At 48.1% G+C, this 22,272-nt stretch overlaps 1 protein-coding gene across 3 annotated transcripts in view; it reads left to right on the top strand.

Moving 5' to 3' along the window:
• Window positions 1-22,272, top strand: part of SNX29 (sorting nexin 29) — a 476,823-nt gene continuing 454,551 nt past the window's right edge. For all 3 annotated transcript variants that reach the window (XM_045993249.1, XM_045993250.1, XM_045993251.1), the window contains exons 1-3: window positions 1-70; window positions 19,538-19,602; window positions 21,307-21,359. In XM_045993249.1, the coding sequence (XP_045849205.1) occupies window positions 64-70; window positions 19,538-19,602; window positions 21,307-21,359 (125 nt within the window). In that variant the 5' untranslated portion in view covers window positions 1-63. The remainder of the gene's footprint in view (window positions 71-19,537; window positions 19,603-21,306; window positions 21,360-22,272) is intronic.

The raw sequence follows: 22,272 nt of genomic DNA, 5'->3' as shown, positions 1-22,272 counted from the left end.
CCGGCGGCGGCAGTGGCGGCAGTGGCGGCGGCGCGGCGCAGGCACCGGCCCGGGAGCGGCACCATGAGCGGTGAGTGGCGGCTTTGCCGCTGTCACCCGGCCCGGCTGCCCCGGCTCCCGCCGCTCCAGCTGCACACTCCGGCCCCCGAGTCCCGCTCGCTCGCAGACCCGGGTCGCGGTTCTCGCAGACCCCCGGACGCGCGGGAGCTGGCGCCCGGTCACCTGCACTTCTCTGGCGTCCCGAGTCCAGGCACTCCCCGTCCCCTGCGTCCTGTCCTCCGCTTACCACCGGCTCCTGGACACCTGTCCGCAGACCCCCAGTCTCTCCCAGTCCTCTGACCCCTCGCCCGGTCACCAGCCTCCGCGTCCTCGGACCTCCCGGCTCTCAGTCCCTCTTGACTCAGGGACCCCCCCAGTCCCAGTCCCAGTTCCAGTTCCGGGCCCCCCAGCTCCGCCGTCCTTCCCTTTTCCCAGGCCCCCGGTGTGCAGTCGCTCCAGCCCGCACACGGGCAGGGTGTCGCCTCTGGACACTCTGAGTTGGCTGACCCCCGAACCCCGTGTCCCCCGTGGCTCTCGGTCCCCAGAGGACGGTGGGTTCTCCAGCCTCTTTGTCTTCCCCGCCCCTCCCATTCCCTCGTGCCCTGTCCCCCGGTGCTTTGCTGTGCCAGTCACCAGTTGTTCCCAGTTACGCTCGCAGTGTCCCTCTCTGGTCCTTGCTTCTTACATTTTGGTCCTTTTTTTTTTCATACTCCCGCTCCTTTCAGTTCTTTCCCTAGCTCCTGGAGGTCTCCTTCGCCCGATCCCGCGCCCCTTCCCTCCTTGTTCAATCCTGATCCCAGCTGGGGACCAGCGCGTGGCCCTTCCCGGCCCACCCTCCTCCCGCCCTCCGGGAGGGGTGTGGTCTTTGGTGGGGAGGCCGGGAGTGGGAGGGAGGTGGGTGTGGACAGCTTGTGCTCAGTGTTTCTGAAGTTTAGTCCCCAAACTTGGACGTGTATTCTCAGCCCTTCTCTGTAGCGATCTCCGGGTGTTTTGGTGCTAAGTCATTACTGGATGTTGTGTGTGTGCAGAGTGACTCCGGGAAGCCTCGCAGCCAGCCCTGACTGGGATCTGGATTTCCTTAGGAACACCCGCCTACCCTCACCCTGCCTGCTTTCCTCTTACTGTGGGGGTGCCTCTGAGGAGCCCTTGCCTCCAGCTCCCTTGGCCCTCGCCTTTCACCCAGGCATTTCTGGAGGTTGAGGAGGAGAGGGCAAGGTGAAGGGGCTGTGTCTTCCTTAATTTTTAACTTTTGAGTTATCTCCATGGATTTTTTTTTTTTTTTAAATTTACAAGTCATGCGCCTTTTGTTTTGATGTTCAAAGAGCAAGTTTTGTGAACTTGTTGGGCCTAATGAGGGAGCTGGGAAGGGGGTTTCCTGGGAGATAGTCCAGCTTCTGTTGTCAGAGCAAATGATTTTTGGCCTGATTAAATTTCTGGTCCTTGAACATTAGTGATCCTGCAACAATGAGGTAATGAGCTGGTTTCCACCCAGAAGGTCCTGCAGCCTGGTTTAAGTGCAGGCCTGGAGCCAGACAGCCTGAGTTCAGATCCTGACTCTGCTCTATAAAACTGTGTGATACGGAGTGAGTTACTTGACTATTCCGGAAATCCCAGCAAAGTGGGGGTAAATAGTCGTACCTGTCACCTAGGCTTATTGCAGTGAATAAGTAACTTTATTTAGGTAAAGTTCTTGGTGCTGTGATTTTTACATGGTATGTATGTAGGGACTTAGACCAGTTGCTGTTTCCATAAGTACGCAGCTGGGGCTCAGGTGGGTTTGTTTTCTGACTTAACTCTGGGACAAGGGTTGGGGCTAAGTATGCCTAGAAAATTCCTTGCTTTTGTTTTTAAAAAATTATTTAAATTTAATTAATTAGCATATAGTGAATTATTAGTTTCAGAAGTAGAGTTTAGTGATTGCATATCACACCCAATGCTCACTCTATGAAGTGGCTTCCTTTTTTTTTTTTTTTTTTTAAGATTTTATTTATTTATTTGACAGACAGAGAGGCAGGCAGAGAGAGAAGCAGGCAGAGAGAGAAGGGGGAAGCAGGCTCCCGGCTGAGCAGGGGCTCGGATCACAGGACCCTGGGATCATGACCTGCTCCTATCCCAGGACCCTGGGATCATGACCTGAGCTGAGGGCAGAGGCTTTAACCCACTGAGCCACCCAGGTGCCCCTATGAAGTGCCTTCCTTAATGCCCATCAGCCAGTTACCCCATCCCCCCACCCTCCACCCACTTTGGCAACCCTCAGTTTGTTTCCTATAGTTAAGAGTCTCCTAGGGAAAACCTTTTGCTTTTTAATATGACCAAGGAGACTCTGCCTCAAGCTCAGGGTTTTGGACCATTCTCCTGCCTTGATCTTAGGAAGAAGTGAAATTGACAAGCCAAGGGAGATTGATCAATGCTTGCCTTCAGAACCAACTCAATACCAACAATAACAAAATTTTAAAACTTGATTTAAAAAGTCATTATGAAAGGAAACCAACAGATGGCTTTTTTTAGGAAAAAGCATTCAGGACGAAAGCCTTCCTTTGGAAAGTCTGTAATTGAGGCAGAAAAAGTGATTGCTGAGGACAGAAGGGAGGTCCAGGGTATTTTCAGTTTTTTCTTTTCCCCTGTTTTATTGAGAAGTAATTGCCATGCATCACTGTGTAAGTTTAAGGTGAACAGCGTGATTGACATATATTGTGAAGTGATTACCACAAAAGGCCCAGCTAACATCCATCCTCTATGGATACACTAAAAAGGAAAGAAAAAAGAAAGGAATGTAAGTTTTTTTCTTTGTGATGAGACCTCTTAGGATTTACTCTCTTAACTCCTGTGTTAGTCATCATGTTGTATGTGACATTCCTAGTGCTTACTTATTTTATAACTTGGAAGTTTGTGCCTTTTAAGCTTTTTCCTCCACTTAACCGCATTCACTTGTCTTAATACAGTTGAAACAGGGTCTTCCTACCCTTGGGATTGATGATCAGCATACAATACAATAATGTTGCATGGAAGTATTTCCTCTCTTTCCTCTGTCCTTTTTTTCTTTTTTTAAAATTTTTTAAAAAAATTTATTTATTTGACAGATAGAGATCACAAGTAGGCAGAGAAGCAGGCAGAGAGAGAGGAGGAAGCAGGCTCCCCGCGGAGCAGAGAGCCTGATGCGGGGCTCGATCCCAGGACCCTGAGACCATGACCTGAGCCGAAGGCAGAGGCTTTAACCCACTGAGCCACCCAGGCGCCCCTGTCCTTTTTTTCAATAGAAAATTTCAAAGGTCTCCAAAGTGGAGAGAATGGTCTAGTGAGCATTTACCATCTCATGACCATCTCCTGTATAACTATCTTTCTTACCTCTGTCCCGAGTTTATTTTTAAACAATTTTTTTTTTTTAGATTTTATTTATTTATTTGACAGACAGAGATCACAAGTAGGCAGAGAGGCAGGCAGAGAGAGAGGAAGGGAAGCAGGCTCCCTGCAGAGCAGAGAGCCGGATGTAGGGCTCTGGGCTCATGACCTGAGCTTCAGACAGAGCTTAACCCACTGAGCCACCCAGGTGCCCCCCAAGTTTATTTTGAAGCAAATCCTAGACACTGTATCCTTTCATCTGTAAATATTTTAATATGTATCTCTAAAAGATAAGGACTCTTTTAAGAAAAAATAGCTCAATTTCATTATACTTCTCACAAATTAGCAGTAATTCATTAATACCATCCAGGTATTAAATGTTCAAATTTCCATAATTGCCTTATAATTTTATAGTGTGTTTTTTAGACTCAGGATCTAAATAAGGTTGAAACAATGCAAATTGGTTTGCTTTTTAAGTCTTTTAGTCCTCTCTCTTTTTTAGTTTAATTGTTATTTTTTAGTGTTTAGTGTATTCACAGAGTTGTGCACACATCACCATAATCAGTTTTAGAACATTTTTGTTAGTCCAAAAAGAAACCCCTGTACCAGTTAGCAGTGGTTCCTCATTCTCCCTCCTCTTAGCCCCAGGCAGCCACCAGTCTGCTCTATCTTGCATTTACCTGTTCGGAATATTTCATATAGATTGAATCATACAATACATAGCCTTTTGCATCTGGCTCTTTTCACTAAGTATCGTGCTTCAAATCTTCATCATACTGTAGCATGTAACTATAGTTCATTCCATTTTTTTTTGAATACCGTTTCATTGTATGAATATTCTACATCTTGTTTAACCATTGTTAATGGTTGATGGACATTTGACTTGTTTGCACTTTTTGGCTCTTCTGAATAATGCTGCTGGGAACATTCACGGACAGGTGTTTGTGTGGGCCTGTGTTTTCATTTTTCTCGGGTCGATATCTAAGAGCAGAATTGCTGGCTCTGTTTGAGGACTGTCGGACAGTTTGCCAAAGTGGCTACACCATCGTCCATTCCCACCAGCACAGTATGAAGTATGAAAGTTCTGGTTTCTTCACATCCTTGTCAACAGTCTTTTTGATTATAGCCATTCTAGTGGAATGGCGAGATGCTATCTTTTTGTGGTTTTGATTTGCATTTCCTTAATGATGTTAAGAATCTTTTCATGGGCTTATTGGCTGTGTTTAGCTTCTTTGGAGAAATGTTTGTTCGGATCCTTTGTCCATTTTTTAATGTTTTAAAAAAGTTTTTATTTTTTCATTATGTTCAGTTAACCAACATATTACCTTAAAATTTTATTTATTTATTTAACATATAATGTATTATTAGCCCCAGGGGTACGGGTCTGTGAATGGCCAGGTTTACACACTTCACAGCACTCACCATAGCACGTACCTTCCCCAATGTCCCTACCTTTGTCCATTTTTAAATTGGGTTTTTATTGTTGAGCTGTAAGAATTCTATGTAATTTCTGGATATAAGTCTCTTAGATATATTACTTATAAAACTTTTCTCCCATTTTTTTTTCTTTCTTGATTGTATCCTTTGAGGCACAAAGCATTTTTTTTTTAAGCTAATACGTTTCCCTTTCATCTCTTTCTTTTTACCTCTTGCAATTTTTGTTGAAGGAAACCGTTCACCCCGGTTGTTGCAGGATAGATTTGTTTCTTTGTGGGATTTTGCTGACTTCCTTTTGGTGTGGTTTGACAGGTCTCTCAGTCTCTTGTATTTCCTATAACTGGCAGTTAGCGTCTACTGTATTTTGTAGTTGAAAATGATTGAGTCGTCAGAGGTCAGATGGTTTCAAGGCCAAGTGCATTAAGTGCAAATAATCAGGAAGTGGAATGCCTAGGTAATGCATATACAGGATAAATGAGTATCCTGAGGCCAGAAACAACTAAGATGACCCTTAACAGGGGAGATGGTGCGAATATGTGGTGTGGTCACATGATGAAAAACCTCAAAGACGTTAAAAGGAATAAGATGGATTTATGCCGGTCATTGTGGCTATATCTCAACAATAACCTTCTCTAAAAAGAAGCAATGTGCAGAATTATACTAAAATGTATACTTTGATGCATCTTCAAACATGCACATGAAACAATGTTTGTGTATTTGTACATGTTCGTAGAAGTAAACAAATCATCGGCCGGAAGGATACTTGCCACACGTGGGGTTGTCTTAGCAGTGATCCCTGCATGATTTGTTTGTTTCTCTTTAAAGAATCCGGTAGGTAGGAATACTTGATTGCCAGCCTCCGTAAGCTAAGGAATTATGAATTTCAGGTAATGTTTTTGCTCTTACTTAGAAAGTAGAACTTGAAGGGCCGGAAAGTCATTATGATTCTCAAGCACTGTATTTCCTAAGACTTTGGATCTGAAGGTTCTTGATGCTCACTTCCATCAGTAATGAGTCTGTCAGGAATTTGTAAGTTAAAAACCCTGTTTCAAGGATGGGGAAAGCTTGACTCAGAGAGGTCAGCCATCAAGCTTTAGAGGCCTGATAGATCAGGATTTGGGGCTTAGTGAGTAGTTTACTGCTGTTTCTGGCCTGATGTTTGTGTACATTTTATTTTATTTTATTATATACAAATATAAATATGTTTATAATATATATCATATATATTTATATATAATGTATGTATTATATAAAATATATATTATAAATACATTTGTATATATAAATATATTAATATATAAATATAAATTTACTTAAATTTATATTAAATTATTAAATTAAATCAAAATTGTTAAAATATGTAAAAATATATATTTAAAGATATATATTTAAAGATTATATATATGATATATAGATTTTATATATATATATATTTAAAGATTTTATTTGTTTTATTTGATAGAGAGAGACACAGCAAGAGAGGGAACACAAGCAGGGGGAGTGAGGGAGGGAGAAGCAGACTTCCTGCCAAGGAGCAGGGAGTCCGACACAGGGCTCAGTCCCAGGACCCCGGGGTCATGACCTGAGCCAAAGGCAGACATTTAACAACTGAGCCACCCAGGCGCCCCGGTGTACATTTTAGCAGCTTTATCTTATTTTTCTGGAATGCTGAGAGTCATGGTTTTCTCTTTGGCATTGACTAGGTCCTTTCTAGCAGTAGCTTGTGTTTGGGATAAAGAATCAGCTGAAGCGAGAGAATGGAAAAAAGAATGTTTGTGGTTTTCATTCACAGCAGAAAAAGTGATGATATCAACTTTTTTCCCCCTAATGAAGGCACTGGGTTGATCTATTGTGGCAGATTGTAAGAAGTAAGTGTTCTACCGTCAGCAAATATTTGACCACGTCTATGCTAGTAAGTGGCAGTGGACTGAATCTCATTTGCGTCACCTCTCCTGCTTTCTTGTTGTAACCAGTAAGAACTCAAGTTCTTATAGCTCTGAAAACGTGAAACCAAAATCCAAGATGTTATGGGCTCTCTAAGTTTTGGCAAGGTGGACATAACTCCAGATAAAGTCCTTCCGTCCTGCCACTGTCTTGCTATCGGCCGTGCATTCTCAGTGGGAGCAGAAATTGGTTCTTGAGGAAGAAGGAAATTCTAATATTGTATGTAAAGCCCAGGTATATGTGCAGTATGTAAACAGACAGACAACATACTTGTGGCATTAAAATTTCATGGAGGGGATGACCGCAAAAATGTCTGAAAATAACGAGCAAAAAGGTTGAGAAACACTGGTAAGAGCTGAAGTCATGGTACCATTACCATATAAACTTGCATTTTGCTCTTACCCTTAGCATTTGGGGATAAAACTGCCACATTGCTATGTGGTCTTCATACTGATCACTTTTACAGACCCTGTAACCCATTATTAATCCATCATTTTTGCGTCTAATATAATTATAAAACGATTTGTTTCTACTTGTGGAAACAGCTTATTTTCCTCCCTTCCTTTTTTTTTTTTTTTTTTTGGTTCCTATTAAAAGGAGTGATGCAGTGACTTTTTGTTGTTGTTGTTGTTTAAGGTAGTTTTCCTTCCTTTAGATCGATAGGTCTTTAGGATGATTTCCCTGAAATAGCCGGAACATGAAAGTGTTGATAGTTCTTGGTTGCTCTGGCTTTCAGAGTGTTTGTAGTAGGTTGAAAGGCTGCTAGCAAGAGTGAGGACTCAAGTGGTTGCAGAGCCTGGCCAGAAATTCAGGGTTCAACATTCAGCATTCACTGAATGACAGTTCGGTGCTTCACTTAGCGGAGGGCTGTGCCGTTGGTGTCTGTTGAAGCGCATTGAATGAATGCACCAAAAAATATTTTGTTGGAGTGATGGGTGTGTTTGCCAGGACTCTTCAGTTGCGTGTGGCAGAGTGGGAGCTGCTTTCAGAACCATTGGAGTTTCAAGGGGCTTGTAATGGAAATGTCCGGGGGTAGGGCTGTCTTCAGGCTCCGTTGCATTCAGGTGCTTAGAGAGTGATGAGGACTATGTTTGTGTCCGGTTTGAAAGTCTGTTTTCATCTCTGTTGGCTTCATCCTCCAGCAGCCTCTTCTCCATGGAGGCAAGGTGGCTCCCAGCAGCTCTCGGGGCTCATGCTACAATGTAGCAACCCCTGAGCCAAGGGTGGGCCTCTCTCCTAGTTGTTGGCGCAGAAGTCATGAGGCTGACTCACAGCAGTCTGGCAGGCTGTGTGGCCATCCTGGAACCCATCACTGTGGCTCTAGTTGGCCAGGTCTGGATGGCATGCCCAGTCCAGAGCCCAAGGGTGGCATCTGACTGCTTGTTGTTTGGGTAGAGGATGAGCTGAAGGGGGAATGACTGTTGTCATTCTGAGTGGAGCCATCAGGGGAGGTGAGATTGAGCATAGACCTGAGGGAGGGGAGGGTGTCTCCTGGGTTTTGCTACTGAACAGCTGCAAAGGCTAAGAATTGGCCTCTCCCTGAGGTGGGAGAGGCTGTGGAACGTCAGTTTTGGGTGTGGGGTGTAGCAGCTGGAGGCCTTCGGGGGAGTGAGGACTCTTTTCCAGGTCCTGGCCTCCTGTGCCCGTCCCGGAGCCCTGCAGAGACCTGGTGCTGCTGCTGGTCCTCCTGGCCCCACCCCGTTGGGCCTGGGCTCCCAGGCTTCCTACTCGGAGGGACCCTTGCCCACTGCGTCTTACTTTTCCCTGCCTGTGCTGCATATTTTGGGATCTGCTCTTTCCTCCCCCATCTTTAAAAAAAAAAAAAAAAAAAGCAAAAACCCCAAAATGACATTAAAGATTATTTTTTTTTTAAAGATTATTTATTTATTTATTTGACAGAGATCACAAGTAGGCAGAGAGTCAGGCAGAGAGAGAGGAGGAAGCAGGCTCCCTGCGGAGCAGAGAGCCCGATGCGGGCCTTGATCCCAGGACCCTGAGATCATGACCTGAGCTGAAGGCAGCGGCTTAATCCACTGAGCCACCCAGGCGCCCCGACGTTAAAGATTATTATGAAAACATGGGACATCCCTATAAATATACCTCCCTAGAACATTAAATATTTAGATTTTTAGGTATTCCACTTCTGTCTTTGCTCAGTGCATATGGATTTTACGTAATTGCCTTGAGTCTACATCTGAATTAGTGTTTCCACTTACATTATAGCATTTATCCATGTGTCTTTCTGTCACATTTATTTGAAAAGGGTGCATAATGTTTCACCAAATGGATATACCATTGTAGGAAGAGAAAGTAAATTCCATTTACAATGTCCTGGGATGGAATTTGGCAAACGTTTTCTGTAAAGACGCAGATAGTAAATAATTTCTGCTTCGCGGGCCATCTGGTCTCCGTTCCGACCACTCATCCCTGTTGTAGCATAAAGGCAGCACAGGCAATCAGTAAGTGAAAGGATGTGGCTATATTCCAATAAAACTTTATTTAGAAGAACAGGCAGCAGCTGGATTTGGTTTGTTTGCTGACCCCCGTTCCAGAACACTACCGGAAAAGTTTGTGTGCCCACGATGCCATGTTTTGGCAGTCATTGAGGTGTAGAGGAAAAAGATTGGACTCCAACAATCCTGGATTTAACTCCCCATGCAAGAGCCTGAGCGCATTGTGGAGCTTCTCTGACTCAATCCCCTCATCGGAAAGTGGAAATGAAAGCAAGTGATGGACATATAGTCCTTACTTAGTGCCTGGAGGATGGAGGAACTGTGAAGTTGGGACTTATTCCTTTTCTCATTTCCCCCCTTTCTCCCCTCCAGCTTAGTTTCCCAGGTGTCAGGAAGGTGTTTGGATATTCTGGTAGCTTTTCCTCTGCACTGCCATGTTGCCTTTCAGAACCCACCGCGCTGGTGTGTTGTTAGCGGTGGTGTGTGCGTGTTTGCCCCTAGCTCTACCAGCATTAAATGTTCCTTGGTGAGTTGAATAGTTATATAATGCTAACATGTGGTGGCTGATCTAGGAGGTTGATCATTTGCATTTCTCCAGCCTTGAGGGAAGCCACACTTCTCCTTCAAAATGTTTGCACGGTGCTATTTTAGTATTTTTCCTAAGCAGAGATTGGCCAACTGTGCCAACCACCTGTTTTGTGAATAAAGTTTTATTGGCACACAGACACATCCATTCATGGACTGTTGTTTATGGCGGCTTTCACTCTACAATGGCAGAATTGAGTGGCCGTGATGGAGACCTTATGGCTTGCAAAGCCTACGATATTTACCATTTGTTCTTTACAGAAAATGTTTGCCCAGTTCTGCTCCTGAGTAAATTCTTTGCCCGTTGATGAATATGCTGTTGACTTAGTCTTTGATCTTAGACCTCATGAGGCCACTTGGATGGCCTGAGGCCATCTATCTGCCTTGAAGCAGAGCCTGCCTCTTCCCATTGCATGGCGGTGGACAGTCTTTCCTTTTGTCCTGGCCCAGCTGTGAGCTTTACCCCACAGTACAGGGGACTAGCGCCTTGACTTCGGGGAAGAGTGGAGTCTGTTTTATCTGTTCGAGGGCAAACCCTGAGCAGACAGAATTGCTGCCTCACTCAGCCCATTACGCACGCACGAGGCTGCTGCTGTGTCCTTGATCATTCTGGGCCTCTCCCTTTGGAGCAGCCTCTTGGAGAGCCCCGCGACCTAGCCCCAGAGCCTTGATTCAACGGTTGTTGAGCTTCTTCTGTGAGCTGGTGCTGTTAATGCTGGTCCACCCCGGAGAAGGCTCACAATCTAGGATAGGCCTGAGGAGTGGGTTTATGATTCCCCATATGCTCTCTGTAGGGATCATACTAAGGGCGTGATGTGGCTGGAGGGTCACAGGAGCACCCTATAGAGACCACCGTACTGTGCTCGTGGCAGGAGGTTTTCTCACAGAAAGTGACAGTTGAGTCAGCCACTGGGAGGTTGGTTCATCTTAGTGGCCCTCTGCCAAGTGGTCCCTGCCTGTAAGTTGGGCTGCCTGAGGTTAGCCTGGCCTTGTAGAGGTTGGCGGGCCCGGGCATTGGGGTAGAGTGTTGGGGTGCAGTTCCTGGGGCAAGTGGTCAGTGTCTCCAGACCGCAGTTCCTTTAACTGTTATGATGATGCCGTCAGGACACCCATCTTACAGGTGGATATAAAGGTTTAATGTGTGCCTCAGGACAGAAAACTTTTAGCAGATCTGGCCCCTAGGTATGTCATATTTGGTCCACGCAGAGTTGGCTGAAACAGTGCTCTAAAAAGAAGAGTTAGGTGCCAACTAATTGACATGAACGTCTAAGTTTCTGGCTTCTCTTGAAGAACCAGAAGATGGGGCAGCCGCTAGCTGGTGTTGCTGTGAGCTGTGATCCGCTGGAGCCCAGCAGCGGATTTCTAGAGAGACACCCGCCTTGGCCCCTCAGGCCCTCCCTCACCCCGCTTTTCCGTTCTCCGCCTGATCCTAGAGGTGTGGGGGTGGGGAGCAGGGGGGATGGTCTGATCTTGGTCTTGCACATGCCTCTGGCCTATGCGAGGCCGCCCTTCCTGCCCACACTGCTTGCTTCTGCTTTGGAATAGTGGTGGATTTTGCGGGGGGCAGTGGAAGTTACATAACAGAGCAACAGCATTGAGCTCACCGTGGGGCCGAGAGCGCCAAGCATCCTGTGCCTGCAGGTGGGACTGAGCATGACTTCTAGCAGCGATCACGAGTCGATGGTGTATCTGTTCCTTGTAAGGCGCCGGTGTAGGCTCCTGGTTCTAGGGTGAGGGAAGATGGGAACACGATGGAGGTGTGGGTCTGGTCTACGGTCTTCTGGGGACCCCAAACATGTAACTGTCTTACTACATAGCGGGTGGTCATAAAGTCTGCGGGCACAGACACTATTGTTTTAGTTTGTAAAACCCCTGTCTCGTTAATTCTGTTAGGGCGGTGGTTGGCAAACTATGGCCTGTAGGATGAATCCAGCCCAGGGCCAGTTTTTGTGAGCAGCAATGCTCATTCTTTTTTTTTTTTTTTTGAAAGATATTATTTATTTGACAGAGATCACAAGTAGGCAGAGAGGCAGGCAGAGAGAGAGAGAGGAAGGGAAGCAGGCTCCCTGCTGAGCAGAGAGCCCGATGCGGGGCTCCATCCCAGGACTCAGAGATCATGACCTGAGCCGAAGGCAGAGGCTTTAACCCACTGAGCCACCCAGGTGCCCCAGCAATGCTCATTCTTTAATGTATTGTCTGTGGGTGCTTTTGAGATTAGAGAGCAGAGTTGATTAGTTGGGACCCTATGACCTGCAAGGCCGAAACTATTTACCATCTGGCTCTTTACAGAAAACGTTTGCTGAACCTAGGGCACGTTAAAGGTGGACGTTTGATTCAGTGAAAACCAGAAATACAGATCATCTGAGACAGTCCACTGTGCGCTTTGGACTTGGTAGAAACCCAGTGTTCACTACAGTTTTGCAGGGTGCATGGAGGAAACAAACCATACCATCATCCAGTGTATCATGTGTTTGTTACATAGTGTCAGTAAGCCATTTGCTGCCACCTGTGCTTCCAGATGCTATGGCCCTTGTAGGTGATCAGTCAGTGCAGGATGAAGGCAGCGGAGGCGGGAGGGCACCTGGCCAGAGCCCAGGGCGGCGGTCAGGGCAGCGGGGGCTCCCCCGGAGAGTCTGGCGGCCCCTGTGAAGGCAGAGCTGGCCTGTGCAGCCAAGAAGTGGGGTTGCAGTGGGAAGGGCATGTGGGCACAGACGTGGCTTTGAGTAAACTTGGGGGAGATATTACGACATCTTGTATGCTGTGAGAATTGTGTAGATGAGAAGAAAAAAACAGACGGGTGGGGGGGATAGTTACTGGCGAGTGTCCTCGAGTAGACGAGAGGAGATGGGATTCAGAGCACCCGTGGAGGTTCAAGTTATTTAGCCTCTGAGAGCCTCAGTTTTATCATCTCTGAAATGGGATAATCACGTGTACTTTAGGGCAGAATTCCCTAATTGCAGCACTGTTGACATTTTGGGCCAGATAATTCTCTGTGTGGGGCCCGTCCTGTGTGCTCGCGGAGGCGTAGCAGCATCCCTGCCCGCACCCTCTCGAGGCGCCCTCCTGAGCTGTGCCAGAAGTATCTGCAGACGTTGCCAAATGGGGCAGAATCACCCTGGGGGAGAATCACTTATCTGTACCCTCATAGGGCCTGTCGTAACTACACCTCCCTGAACTCCCCTTATTGGAGTGTGTCGGTTGTTTCCTGTTAGTAGCCCCATGATCAGAAGTTAGGGACCTCTTAGCATCCCACTGCCTGGGTGTAATCAGAGATGCGGAAGAGAATTGAGCCTGGGGGCCGGGTGCTATCTGGAGTCCTCTTGTCCATCCCCCAGGGCGAATCCTACCTACTTGTCCCTTTGGCTTGGAATGTGCTCTGGGCCAGTATCGGCCTGTGGCAGCTCTTCCCATAAACACATTTTTAAAAAATTGAAGTGAAATTAACATGACATAAAACCATTTATGTTTTTAATGCTATTAAAACCATGAATAATTGCTCAGTTATAGAATTAACAGTTAGTAAAACAACCATCTTAAAGTGAGCAATTCAGTGGCATTTAGTACATTCATAATGTCGTGGCACCACCATCTCTGTCTAGTTCCAGAAGATTTTCATCCCCCCAGAGGGAGAGCCCTTTTCCATTAAGTAGTTGTGTTGTATCTGCATGGATTTGCCTATTCTGGTCCTTCTCATTTTTTAAAGCATAGCTCAAGTTCTCCCTTTTCCAGCGAGCCTCCCTTGGCCTCAGAAGAAGGGCAGCATGGTGTGGTGCAGGGAGCACCGGCCTAAGAGTCAGGCAGACCAGGGTCTTAGCCTCTGATGTACCATTTGCTTTGTTGCGTGACCTTGGGCAGAATTCCTGGCACGCAGTGGCACCATAAGAACATTGCCCTTTCTTTCCTTCCTTGTACCTGCGTAGTGAGTGCATTGCAAGGATTAGCCTTCAACCGGAGAAACACCTGGCATGACTTCACTTCTGCCACTACAGAGAGAGGCAGGGAAATACCACTGTGTAAGTGTATGTGGGACCTTGATCAGGGGGCCCAAGTGACCTCCGTGGGTGGCAGCCACATTTACTTTGACCTCCAGGGTTGTTGCAAGGCTTAGAGAAGGAATATACATAGAGTTCCTGGTACATCTTGCTAGTTTTCCCTCCCTAAATGCTATGGACCCTTTTTCCCTTATCCCACCCAGCGCAGCGAGCACAGAGGCTTGGACTAGGGAGCTTCCTTGTGCTTTAGGGAGAAAGCCAGTTGAAAGCATGTCTTAGAACCAGAGGTCTTAACATCTCTGGGGTATAGGGCTGCCAACCACACCCAGAATAATAATAAATAACACGTGAAAAGTGCTTGGTCTAAGCTAGGTACTGTTCCAAGTGCACAGTCCACATTCCGTTATTTAACAGACCCAGGAGGTGCAGAGGGGGTCAGTAACTTGCCCATGGTCACGTAGCTGGTGGTGAGGGTTTGAATCTGGGCTATCCCATTCTTTTTTTTTTAAAGATTTTATTTATTTGATAGAGAAAGAGTGAGAGAGCACAAGCACGGCGAGCAGCAGAGGGAGAGGAGGAAGCAGGCTCCCCACTGAGCAGGGAGCCCAATGCGGGACTCGATCCCAGGACCCTGGGATCATGACCTGAGCTGAAAGCAGAGGCTTAACCATCTGAGCCACCCAGGCACCCTGGGCTATCCCATTCTTAAGCCCTGCTCCGTCTCCCTAGGAGGTAACTGAAGGCTGGATGTTTGTGGTAAAAAGGAATGCAGGAGCCGAAGGATTCTCAACATGAAAGACAACAGGGATGCATGTGAGCCGGGTGATTAATTTTTCACAAGCACGTGTGACTTCTGAGTTAGAGCCGCAAGGGATCACTGCATTTCTCTGATGGGTTTGTGGCCCCCTGGGGATGCTCCCGCGGCGGGGTGGGGGGGGCACTTTTACATTTTCTGCTTTCATTTTTAAAAAAAAATTATTTATTTATTTATTTCGACAGACAGAGATTATAAGTAGGCAGAGAGGGAGTGGGGGAAGCAGGCTCCCTGCCGAGCCAAGACCCCGATGCGGGGCTCCATCCCAGGACCCTGGGATCATGACCTGAGCCGAAGGCAGAGGCTTAACCCACTGAGCCACCCAGGCGCCCCTCTGCTTTCGTTTTTGATGGTGATCTACCAAGAAATTCAAAAGAGGCCTGTTGTGGCACACGTGGTCAGTAGTGTGCACTGAGGGCCGCCTTTGGAAAAGGAAGAGGCCGGGAAGGCTGGGGCTTCCCTTCCCAGAGAATTACTGAGAAATCATCCCTGAGCGGCAGTGGGGCTTGACTGGAGGTTTACTGCAAGGCTGGAGAGCAGCAAGATTCAGCAGACGGCCGAGCCTGGAGCTAGCGGGCTCGACACTGAATCTGTCCTTGGGAACTTCCCATGGGGCTGGCCTTAGGTTCCACGCTGAGCCTCAGTGCCCTGGTGAATGGAGCCACGTTTCCTACGTCAAGGGTTAAAGGTCAGTCACTTCATGGCTTCCCCACTGTTGAAGCTCAGTGGGCAGGCGTTGCCTCCCTGCTCCCCCCTGGTGGCTGCAGCATTTGAGACTGGGGGATTCTTCCTGGCACTGGCAGGGGTGCTGTCGTGTCCCCTTGGTCACTGGAAGGAGGCAGGAAAGACCCTGTAGCTCAGATTGCTCTACCTGCCTGTCTGCACCGGGGCCCCATGTTCCAAACTGCGGAGCTAGGAGAGTATGATCTCATGCAGAAACCAGTGCCCAGAGAAGGGAAGTGACTGTCCCTGTCACATGGCCAGCAAGCCGCTTTGCCGGGATGAGAACTCATGATGCCTTGTGACTTCCCACTGGTCCTCCTTCCGCTGCGCCTCATGGCCATGGCCTCCCGGGCACCTCTTGCCGGGTGCACGTGCTCCCACGCACACCTGTGCGCCCTGCACCTTCTGAGCCTCCCTTCTCTGAATCCCCAGTTAGGGCCAGGATGGCCACTGGTGCCTCTGCTGAGGTCAGGCACACTTCTCCCCTGCAGAGGGACTGCAGCCAGGGACGGTGAGTGGAGGACTGAGGGCTGTGCAGCCTCAGACCGTTCCTCTGTAGTGAACAGGCTTTTCTTCCCAGCACAGCGAGAGGCTTTGCCAGGTGAGGCAGGGGAGGCTGCTGACATCTCATCTAGAAAGAGCAGTGGATCAAGATACCGTAGAAAAGATCAGGATCATCTTGCGTATCAGGACGGGTGGGGAGCAGAATCCTTGCTATGCGAGGGTGCGTCAGGAACCAGCAGCTTCAGCAGCATCCGGGAACTAGTGAGAAATACCTAGCCCCAAGCCCCACCCAGACCGCTAAATCAGAACCTGTCTTTAACAAGAGCCCAAGAGATTTCGTGTAAATGTGAAAGTTTGAGAATCACGGCACTAAAAATGATCAGTAATGAGATGATGGAGATTTTTCCTTTCTTTTTTTTAAAAATGTTTAAAATGTTTTTATTTACTTATTTGAGAGAGTGAGAAAGAGCGAGAGAGTGCACAAGCAGGGGGAGCAGCATAGGGAGAGGGAGAAGCAGGCTCCTCACTAAGCAGGAAGCCCAATGCGGGACTCGATTCGAAGGTAGACGTTAACTGACTGAGCCTCCTGGGCGCCCTGAAATTTTAATTTTCATTGTACTTGTTTTCCTGATTTATAGTTTTTTTTTTTTACACGAATTAACTTTTTTACCGTGGTAAAATATACATAACGAAATTCTCCGTCTTAAGCACCTTAAGCGCACAATACATTCACACCGTTGTGTGGCCTACACCGCTGCCCGTCCCCTTGATTCTTTCCACCCTGTAAAACTGAAACTCTGTCCCCACTAACACTAACTCCCCATCCTCCCTCTCCCCAGTCCCCGGAAAACACCATCATAATTTCTGTGTCTGATTTTGACTACTTCTTACAAGTAGAATCATGTATTATTTATCTCTTTGGGCACTGGCTTATTTCACTTAGCCTAATGTCCTCAAGGCTCGTGCATGCAGCATTGTGCAGAATTTCCTTCCTTTTGAAGGCTGAATAATAATGGTGCATCGTGTGGACAGACCCCATTTTGCTTATCCGTCTGTCTGCCAGTCGACACTTGGGTTGCTTTCACGTCTCAGCTACTGTCAATGATGCTGCTGTAAACATGGGCATACAGTATCTCCTTGAGACCCCGCTTTCAATTCTTTTGGGTGTCTGCTCACATCTGGAATCGCTGGGTCATATAATAATTCTATCACATAAATGACTTCTATGATAAAAAAAAATAGCAAAGCATTTCAGGGTGGAAAACCTTGTCAAGTTTCCAGCTGGCATTGCCCAAGGGCAGGTAGCGTTGTTGGATGCAGTGCTTGGCAGAAGGAAGAAAGCAAGCCTCGCTTGTTCATCCTCGTGTTAGAGAAGAGCAGAAGCTAAACCTGCTGAACCAAAAAATAAGATGTGCTGATAGTCAGGGGCATCGGGAGAGGGTTTGGGGGGCTTTGGGTGTGGTGGGGGGAGTCTCCAACCATCCTGAATGACACTCCAGCGTGGCCTTTCTCAAACCCCCTTTCTCAACCTCCCCTGAGAAAAATAGCAATGACAGCGTCCGGAAAGTCAGTTGCTATCACCGTGTGTCTGTGGCGTGTCTACACCCTGGTTTCATCAGTGCGCCTGGAGCGAGCCTTGTGTGGTGGCCCCCACACAGACTCTCAGGGGGCACCGTCTTGAATAAGGGTCACAGTTCCACTAGTGCATATTCAGATTAGAACAAAACCTGTTATTTTGGTTCACGAGGCCCTTTGTGACTGGCCCCTGCCTGCCTGTCTAATCTTTCCTTCCTCATTTTTGCTTTTTGCTCAAGTCACAGCAGACTTCCTTCTGGTCCTGGGAGACCAGAAGCCAAGCTTGTTCCTGCCTCTGGGCATTTGCCCTGGCTATCTGCCCTGCCTGGAAAGCTGGGCTCCCATGTCTCTCCGGGGTTGCTCCTTCTCTTTATAAAGGACTCGGCTCACAGGTCACCTGTGTGGAGGGGCCTTCCACCACTGCCCTGGTGAGTGGGGCCTTCTTCCTTCCTCCCTGTCTCATCACCCTGTTTGGTTTTTCTTCTTGGTATGACTCTGATGTCATCTCAGTTTAGGTTACTCAGGTGCGATTTTTACGCCATGGGAGGCTGGTTCTTCTATACCATTTCGCTCCCGTGTCCCCAGCACTCAGCACATTGCCGGGCACTCAGTAGAAGTCAAATAAATACCCAGGGGGTCAGTGCACACGCTTGCCATCGTCTCCGGGCTTCAGGTTCCCATCTGCGGTGTGGGGATCCTAATACTTCGCTTGTGCGGGGACTGTAGAAGTGACAGGACGTGATGCCGGCAGAGCGCTCAGGGCCTGGCCTGCAGGACGTGCTCAACACATGGCCACTGTTGAGCTCAGCCGAGTGGCCCTGACATAACTCGGATGAATCACTCACCATCTCCGCGGTGAGGCCCTGCTGGGACTCCCTGGCGAAGCCCACGGTAAATGGCCCAAGTGAGAAGCAGCTTGCTGGCACTTCGGGGCCTGTGGTGTAGGGCGTCTGCTCTTGCGCCCCTGAATTGAGTCTCCTTGGAAGTGTGAACACAGAGAACTGTGTTCTCTGTCTGGAGCCGTGTCTCTGTTGACTGGAGTCCCTGGGCCTCCTGTTGGCCCTCAGGTGTAGCTGTAGAGCGCTCTGCTTGGTGCTCTGAAGTGTCCCTGCCTCATACCGTTTCAAATGGAATTTCGGCGCATGCCGTGTGTATCGACTAGGAACGCTTTGGGTTGCAAGTAACAACCCGGCGTCCAGTGGTTTGAGTAAACAGGGTCGTTTGCTCTGTGAGAGGCGGGAGGTTTCTAGTATTGGTTCAGCAGTGAAATGGTGTGTCTCTGCAGTTCTCTTGGCCTTCCCCGGGGGCTGTTGCCTCACGGCTGCACAGTGCTACTCTGGCCATCCCCCCACCACCCCCCACCTCGGTTATGATGAAGGTGTGAGGGATGTAAGGAGGAATGAAACCATTAGCGTGTTTTGTTTTGTTTTTTTAAATCAGGAAGGCATGGTTTTCCCCGAGCCCTCCCAGTGCCCTTCCACTTACATCTCGTCAGCTAGAACTTCTTAAGGTCAGCCTTCTAAAAGGGGCCGAGAATAGGAGTAATTAGGCCTTTCAGCTTGTACCCTGGGAGGTGGCATGGGGAAAGGATGTCGGAATTAATGGCGAGGTCAGCCGATGGGCAGTGCCTGGCATACTAGGGAACTGACCTGGTAAGGCAGACTCTGCTGGTTCTCAGCTGGAGGCAGTTTTGTCCCCCAGAGGACGGTTGTGCAGTACCCGGAGACATTTTTGTAGCCACAGCTATGGGGTGCGTGTGTGTGTGTGTGTGTGTGCATGCACGTGCGTGTTTTGCTAATGGTCTGGTGGGTAGAGGCCAGGGATCCTGTAGGCTTCCTGCACTCCACGGGGCAGCCCCCACCACATAGAGTGATCTGGCCCAAACGTCAGTGGCGCCAAGGTTGAGAAACCCTGAGTTAGACCTTTCTGGACACAGTTTTCAGATGTGGCGGACATTCATTGAGCTGCTTTCCTGTGATGTAGCAATAGGCAGATGGCCAGACTTCACTGTAATGGTGCAGACTTTTGGTGCCTTCATTACAGAGGAGGCTGATGCCAGTGGGGACAGTGGCAGGAAGTCTTGGCAGAAGGCTTATGTCAAACAGAACTAATGAAGCCTCGTTGCATTTTAGGATCACAGAACAATGACCTGAAAAGACAGTTTCTGCTGGAGCGTCTGCTGGATGCAGTGAAACAGGTAAGAGGAAAGCTCCCATTTGACTTTGAGGTCCAGTGACCGTTTCAGGCAGTGCATGTCCAAGTCCTTTCTGCCCTTCCCTGTATGCACAGACCTACTCCCACTTTCCTTCTGGGAGCTGCGAGGCTCGGAGTGTCCCCCATGGCACGATGGAGCAGAGAGGGCAGTCGGAAGTAGTGACACAATCACCCTGTGTCCTGACTTTCTAATGCCTTAGGAGGATTCTGTCCTTCATGATGTCCCTTTGAGAAGGGCACTGATGTCAGTTTCAGAGTCTCACTTCCACACAGTTGTGTTTTAGGGCAACTCTTCCGGGTGCTGAGGTGGTGGCTAGAGTTAGTGCCCCGTGGGCACAAGAATGCAGACACGCAGGAGGAAGGAAGCCATGCCCGGGGGGCGCATGGGTCCACTCTGATTGCTTGACGCGATTTTTGATACCGGCTTTTGGCTGGGTGTGGAAGCGAGCTGGAACACGAGGCTGACTTCGGTGTGCTTGCCTGCGCGTGCCAGACACGCGTCGTTAACTGCACCTGCGTAAGTCCCATGCCAGGCTCTCTGCTAAGTGCTTGCCCTCTAATCCTTCCAACCGCCCTGTGAGATGGTTCCTGCAGTTCTTTCCGGTTTACGGACAAAGCAGCTGAAGCTGGGAAAGAGCCAACCATTTGCTTAAGGAGTTAGAGGCAATACGTAGCAGAGCTGGGATGCAGCGCTGGGAATTCTGGGTCGCTCACGCCGTGGAGGGCGTGACTGACAGTGCTGTGCGTGCAGTCAGCACATAGGGAGGTAAATACTTTCGTAGAAACGCGTGTCAAGCGTTGACCTGAACTCTGAGAACTTGGCATCTCCCGGGCTTCTAGGCGTCCTGGTGTGGCGTGTGCTGGAAAGTGTTGCACACGACCTTTTGGAAGTCCGTCTTCCTGAGGAATAACCGAGGCATACAATAAAATACACTGAAGTGTGCAGTTCCATGAGTTCTGACATAGATATCATTTAAAATCATTCATTCGTTCACTCATTCATTCATTCTTTGGAGAGTAAGTTCTGGAATCTTGCAAGCCTGCTACCCACAGTGGAGATTCCACACCTTTAAAAAACAGTGGTGGCTACTGCTGATGGTGATACAGTATTGCGAATTGAATGGTGTATAACTAAAAATGGTTAAAATGGTGAATTTCATGTTACCTGTGTTTTGCCACAATTAAAGAAGAAAGAATGGTTGGCTTTTATCTGTACCCACCCTGGGTGAACTGTCGTACAGCTCAACTGGATGACATGGTTGAAGCTTGAATCACGCTGCCCTAATTTTATACGCAGTCATAACAACTTCGGGGCCCTTTCCAAAGGCACCCATCATCACAGATTTGTGTAAGTTTTACTTGTCCCTTTGGGAGCTCTCTGTTCACCAGCTGCTGACGGACGGAAGAAGCTTCCTAGATAATTCGCAGAAGGCCGTGTGCTTTTGTTTTCCTCTTGGTGTTGTTTTCCCACAAGGCTCCCCTCTGCACGTGTGGGAGATAAGGGCTTCCTGTAAGCAGTGGCTAGAAGGCTGGGTTGTCCACCATCTAATGTCTTGGCTTGACACCCAGGGCACCTGGGGTTCCTGGCTGTCTGTGTCCCAGGATCCTGAAAACCTGTGTGGGCTCTTTGTGATGTCTCAGTGTCCCGTCCCAACTGCTGATCTCAGCGGCTTCTTTTTCCGTGCAGTGCCAGATCCGCTTTGGAGGAAGAAAGGAGATCGCCTCGGATTCCGACAGCAGGTAAACGTGTCCCTTCTAAGACCATTTACTGTCAAGACCAAATGGCGGCCAGGCATGACTAGCTTCTGTGTTCTGCCTCTGCAGCTGAGTGGTGTGGTGATTCAGTTTGGGGGATCTGTATACCCATGCTGGGATTACCTGTCTGGAGTGTTTCCCACTTCCTGTGATATTCCCTCCCTCGAGCGGTCCCTTCTGAGGGAATTACCCGAAATACCTTTCTGCATAAAGTTATTTTCAGGGTAATTGATCACGATGACAACTCTGAAATCTAAATGCTCAGCAGGTGGAAGGTGGTTAGTAAAGTGCACTGCGTCAGTAGGAGGGATCTTAAGTAGCCATCAACACTGATGGCCGGGGGTGCCTGGGGGGCTCAGTCCTTCAGTGCCTGCCTTCGGCTCTGGTCGTGATCCCAGGGTCCTGGGATCGAGCCCCGCATCGAGCTCCCTGCTCAGCGGGGAGCCTGCTTCTTCCTCTCCCATTGCTTGTGTTCCCTCTCTTGCTGTGTCTCTCTCTGTCAAATAAATAAATAAAATCTTAAAAAATAAAAAAAAATAAAATTTACGTCCATACAACACTTGTTTTAAGCAGAGAAATGCATATGTGGTAATTTACAAATTATGTATGTAGTTAAAATGCAAAGAGTAAGATACAAAGTTCTGTGGATGCAGAGTGATGCCTGTGATGTTAAACCACCACTCCAGTGAAAAACCTACCAGACCGTGAACAGAGGTAATCCTGGGGTTGAGAATATTGAGAATCCTTACACTTTCTGATATTTTTCATTTTTTTTAAAAATTTCTTTTCAGTGTAACAGAATTCATTGTTTATGCACCACACCCAGTACTCCATGCAATACGTGCCCTCCACAATACCCACCACCTGGCTCCCCCGACCTCCCCCCCCCCCCGCCCCT

The sequence above is a fragment of the Meles meles genome, chromosome 21 (genome assembly GCF_922984935.1).
Source record: "Meles meles chromosome 21, mMelMel3.1 paternal haplotype, whole genome shotgun sequence".
NCBI classification, from domain to species: Eukaryota; Metazoa; Chordata; class Mammalia; order Carnivora; family Mustelidae; genus Meles; species Meles meles.
Note: the sequence above shows the minus strand (reverse complement) of the source record. Positions and strands in the feature narration are given on the sequence as shown.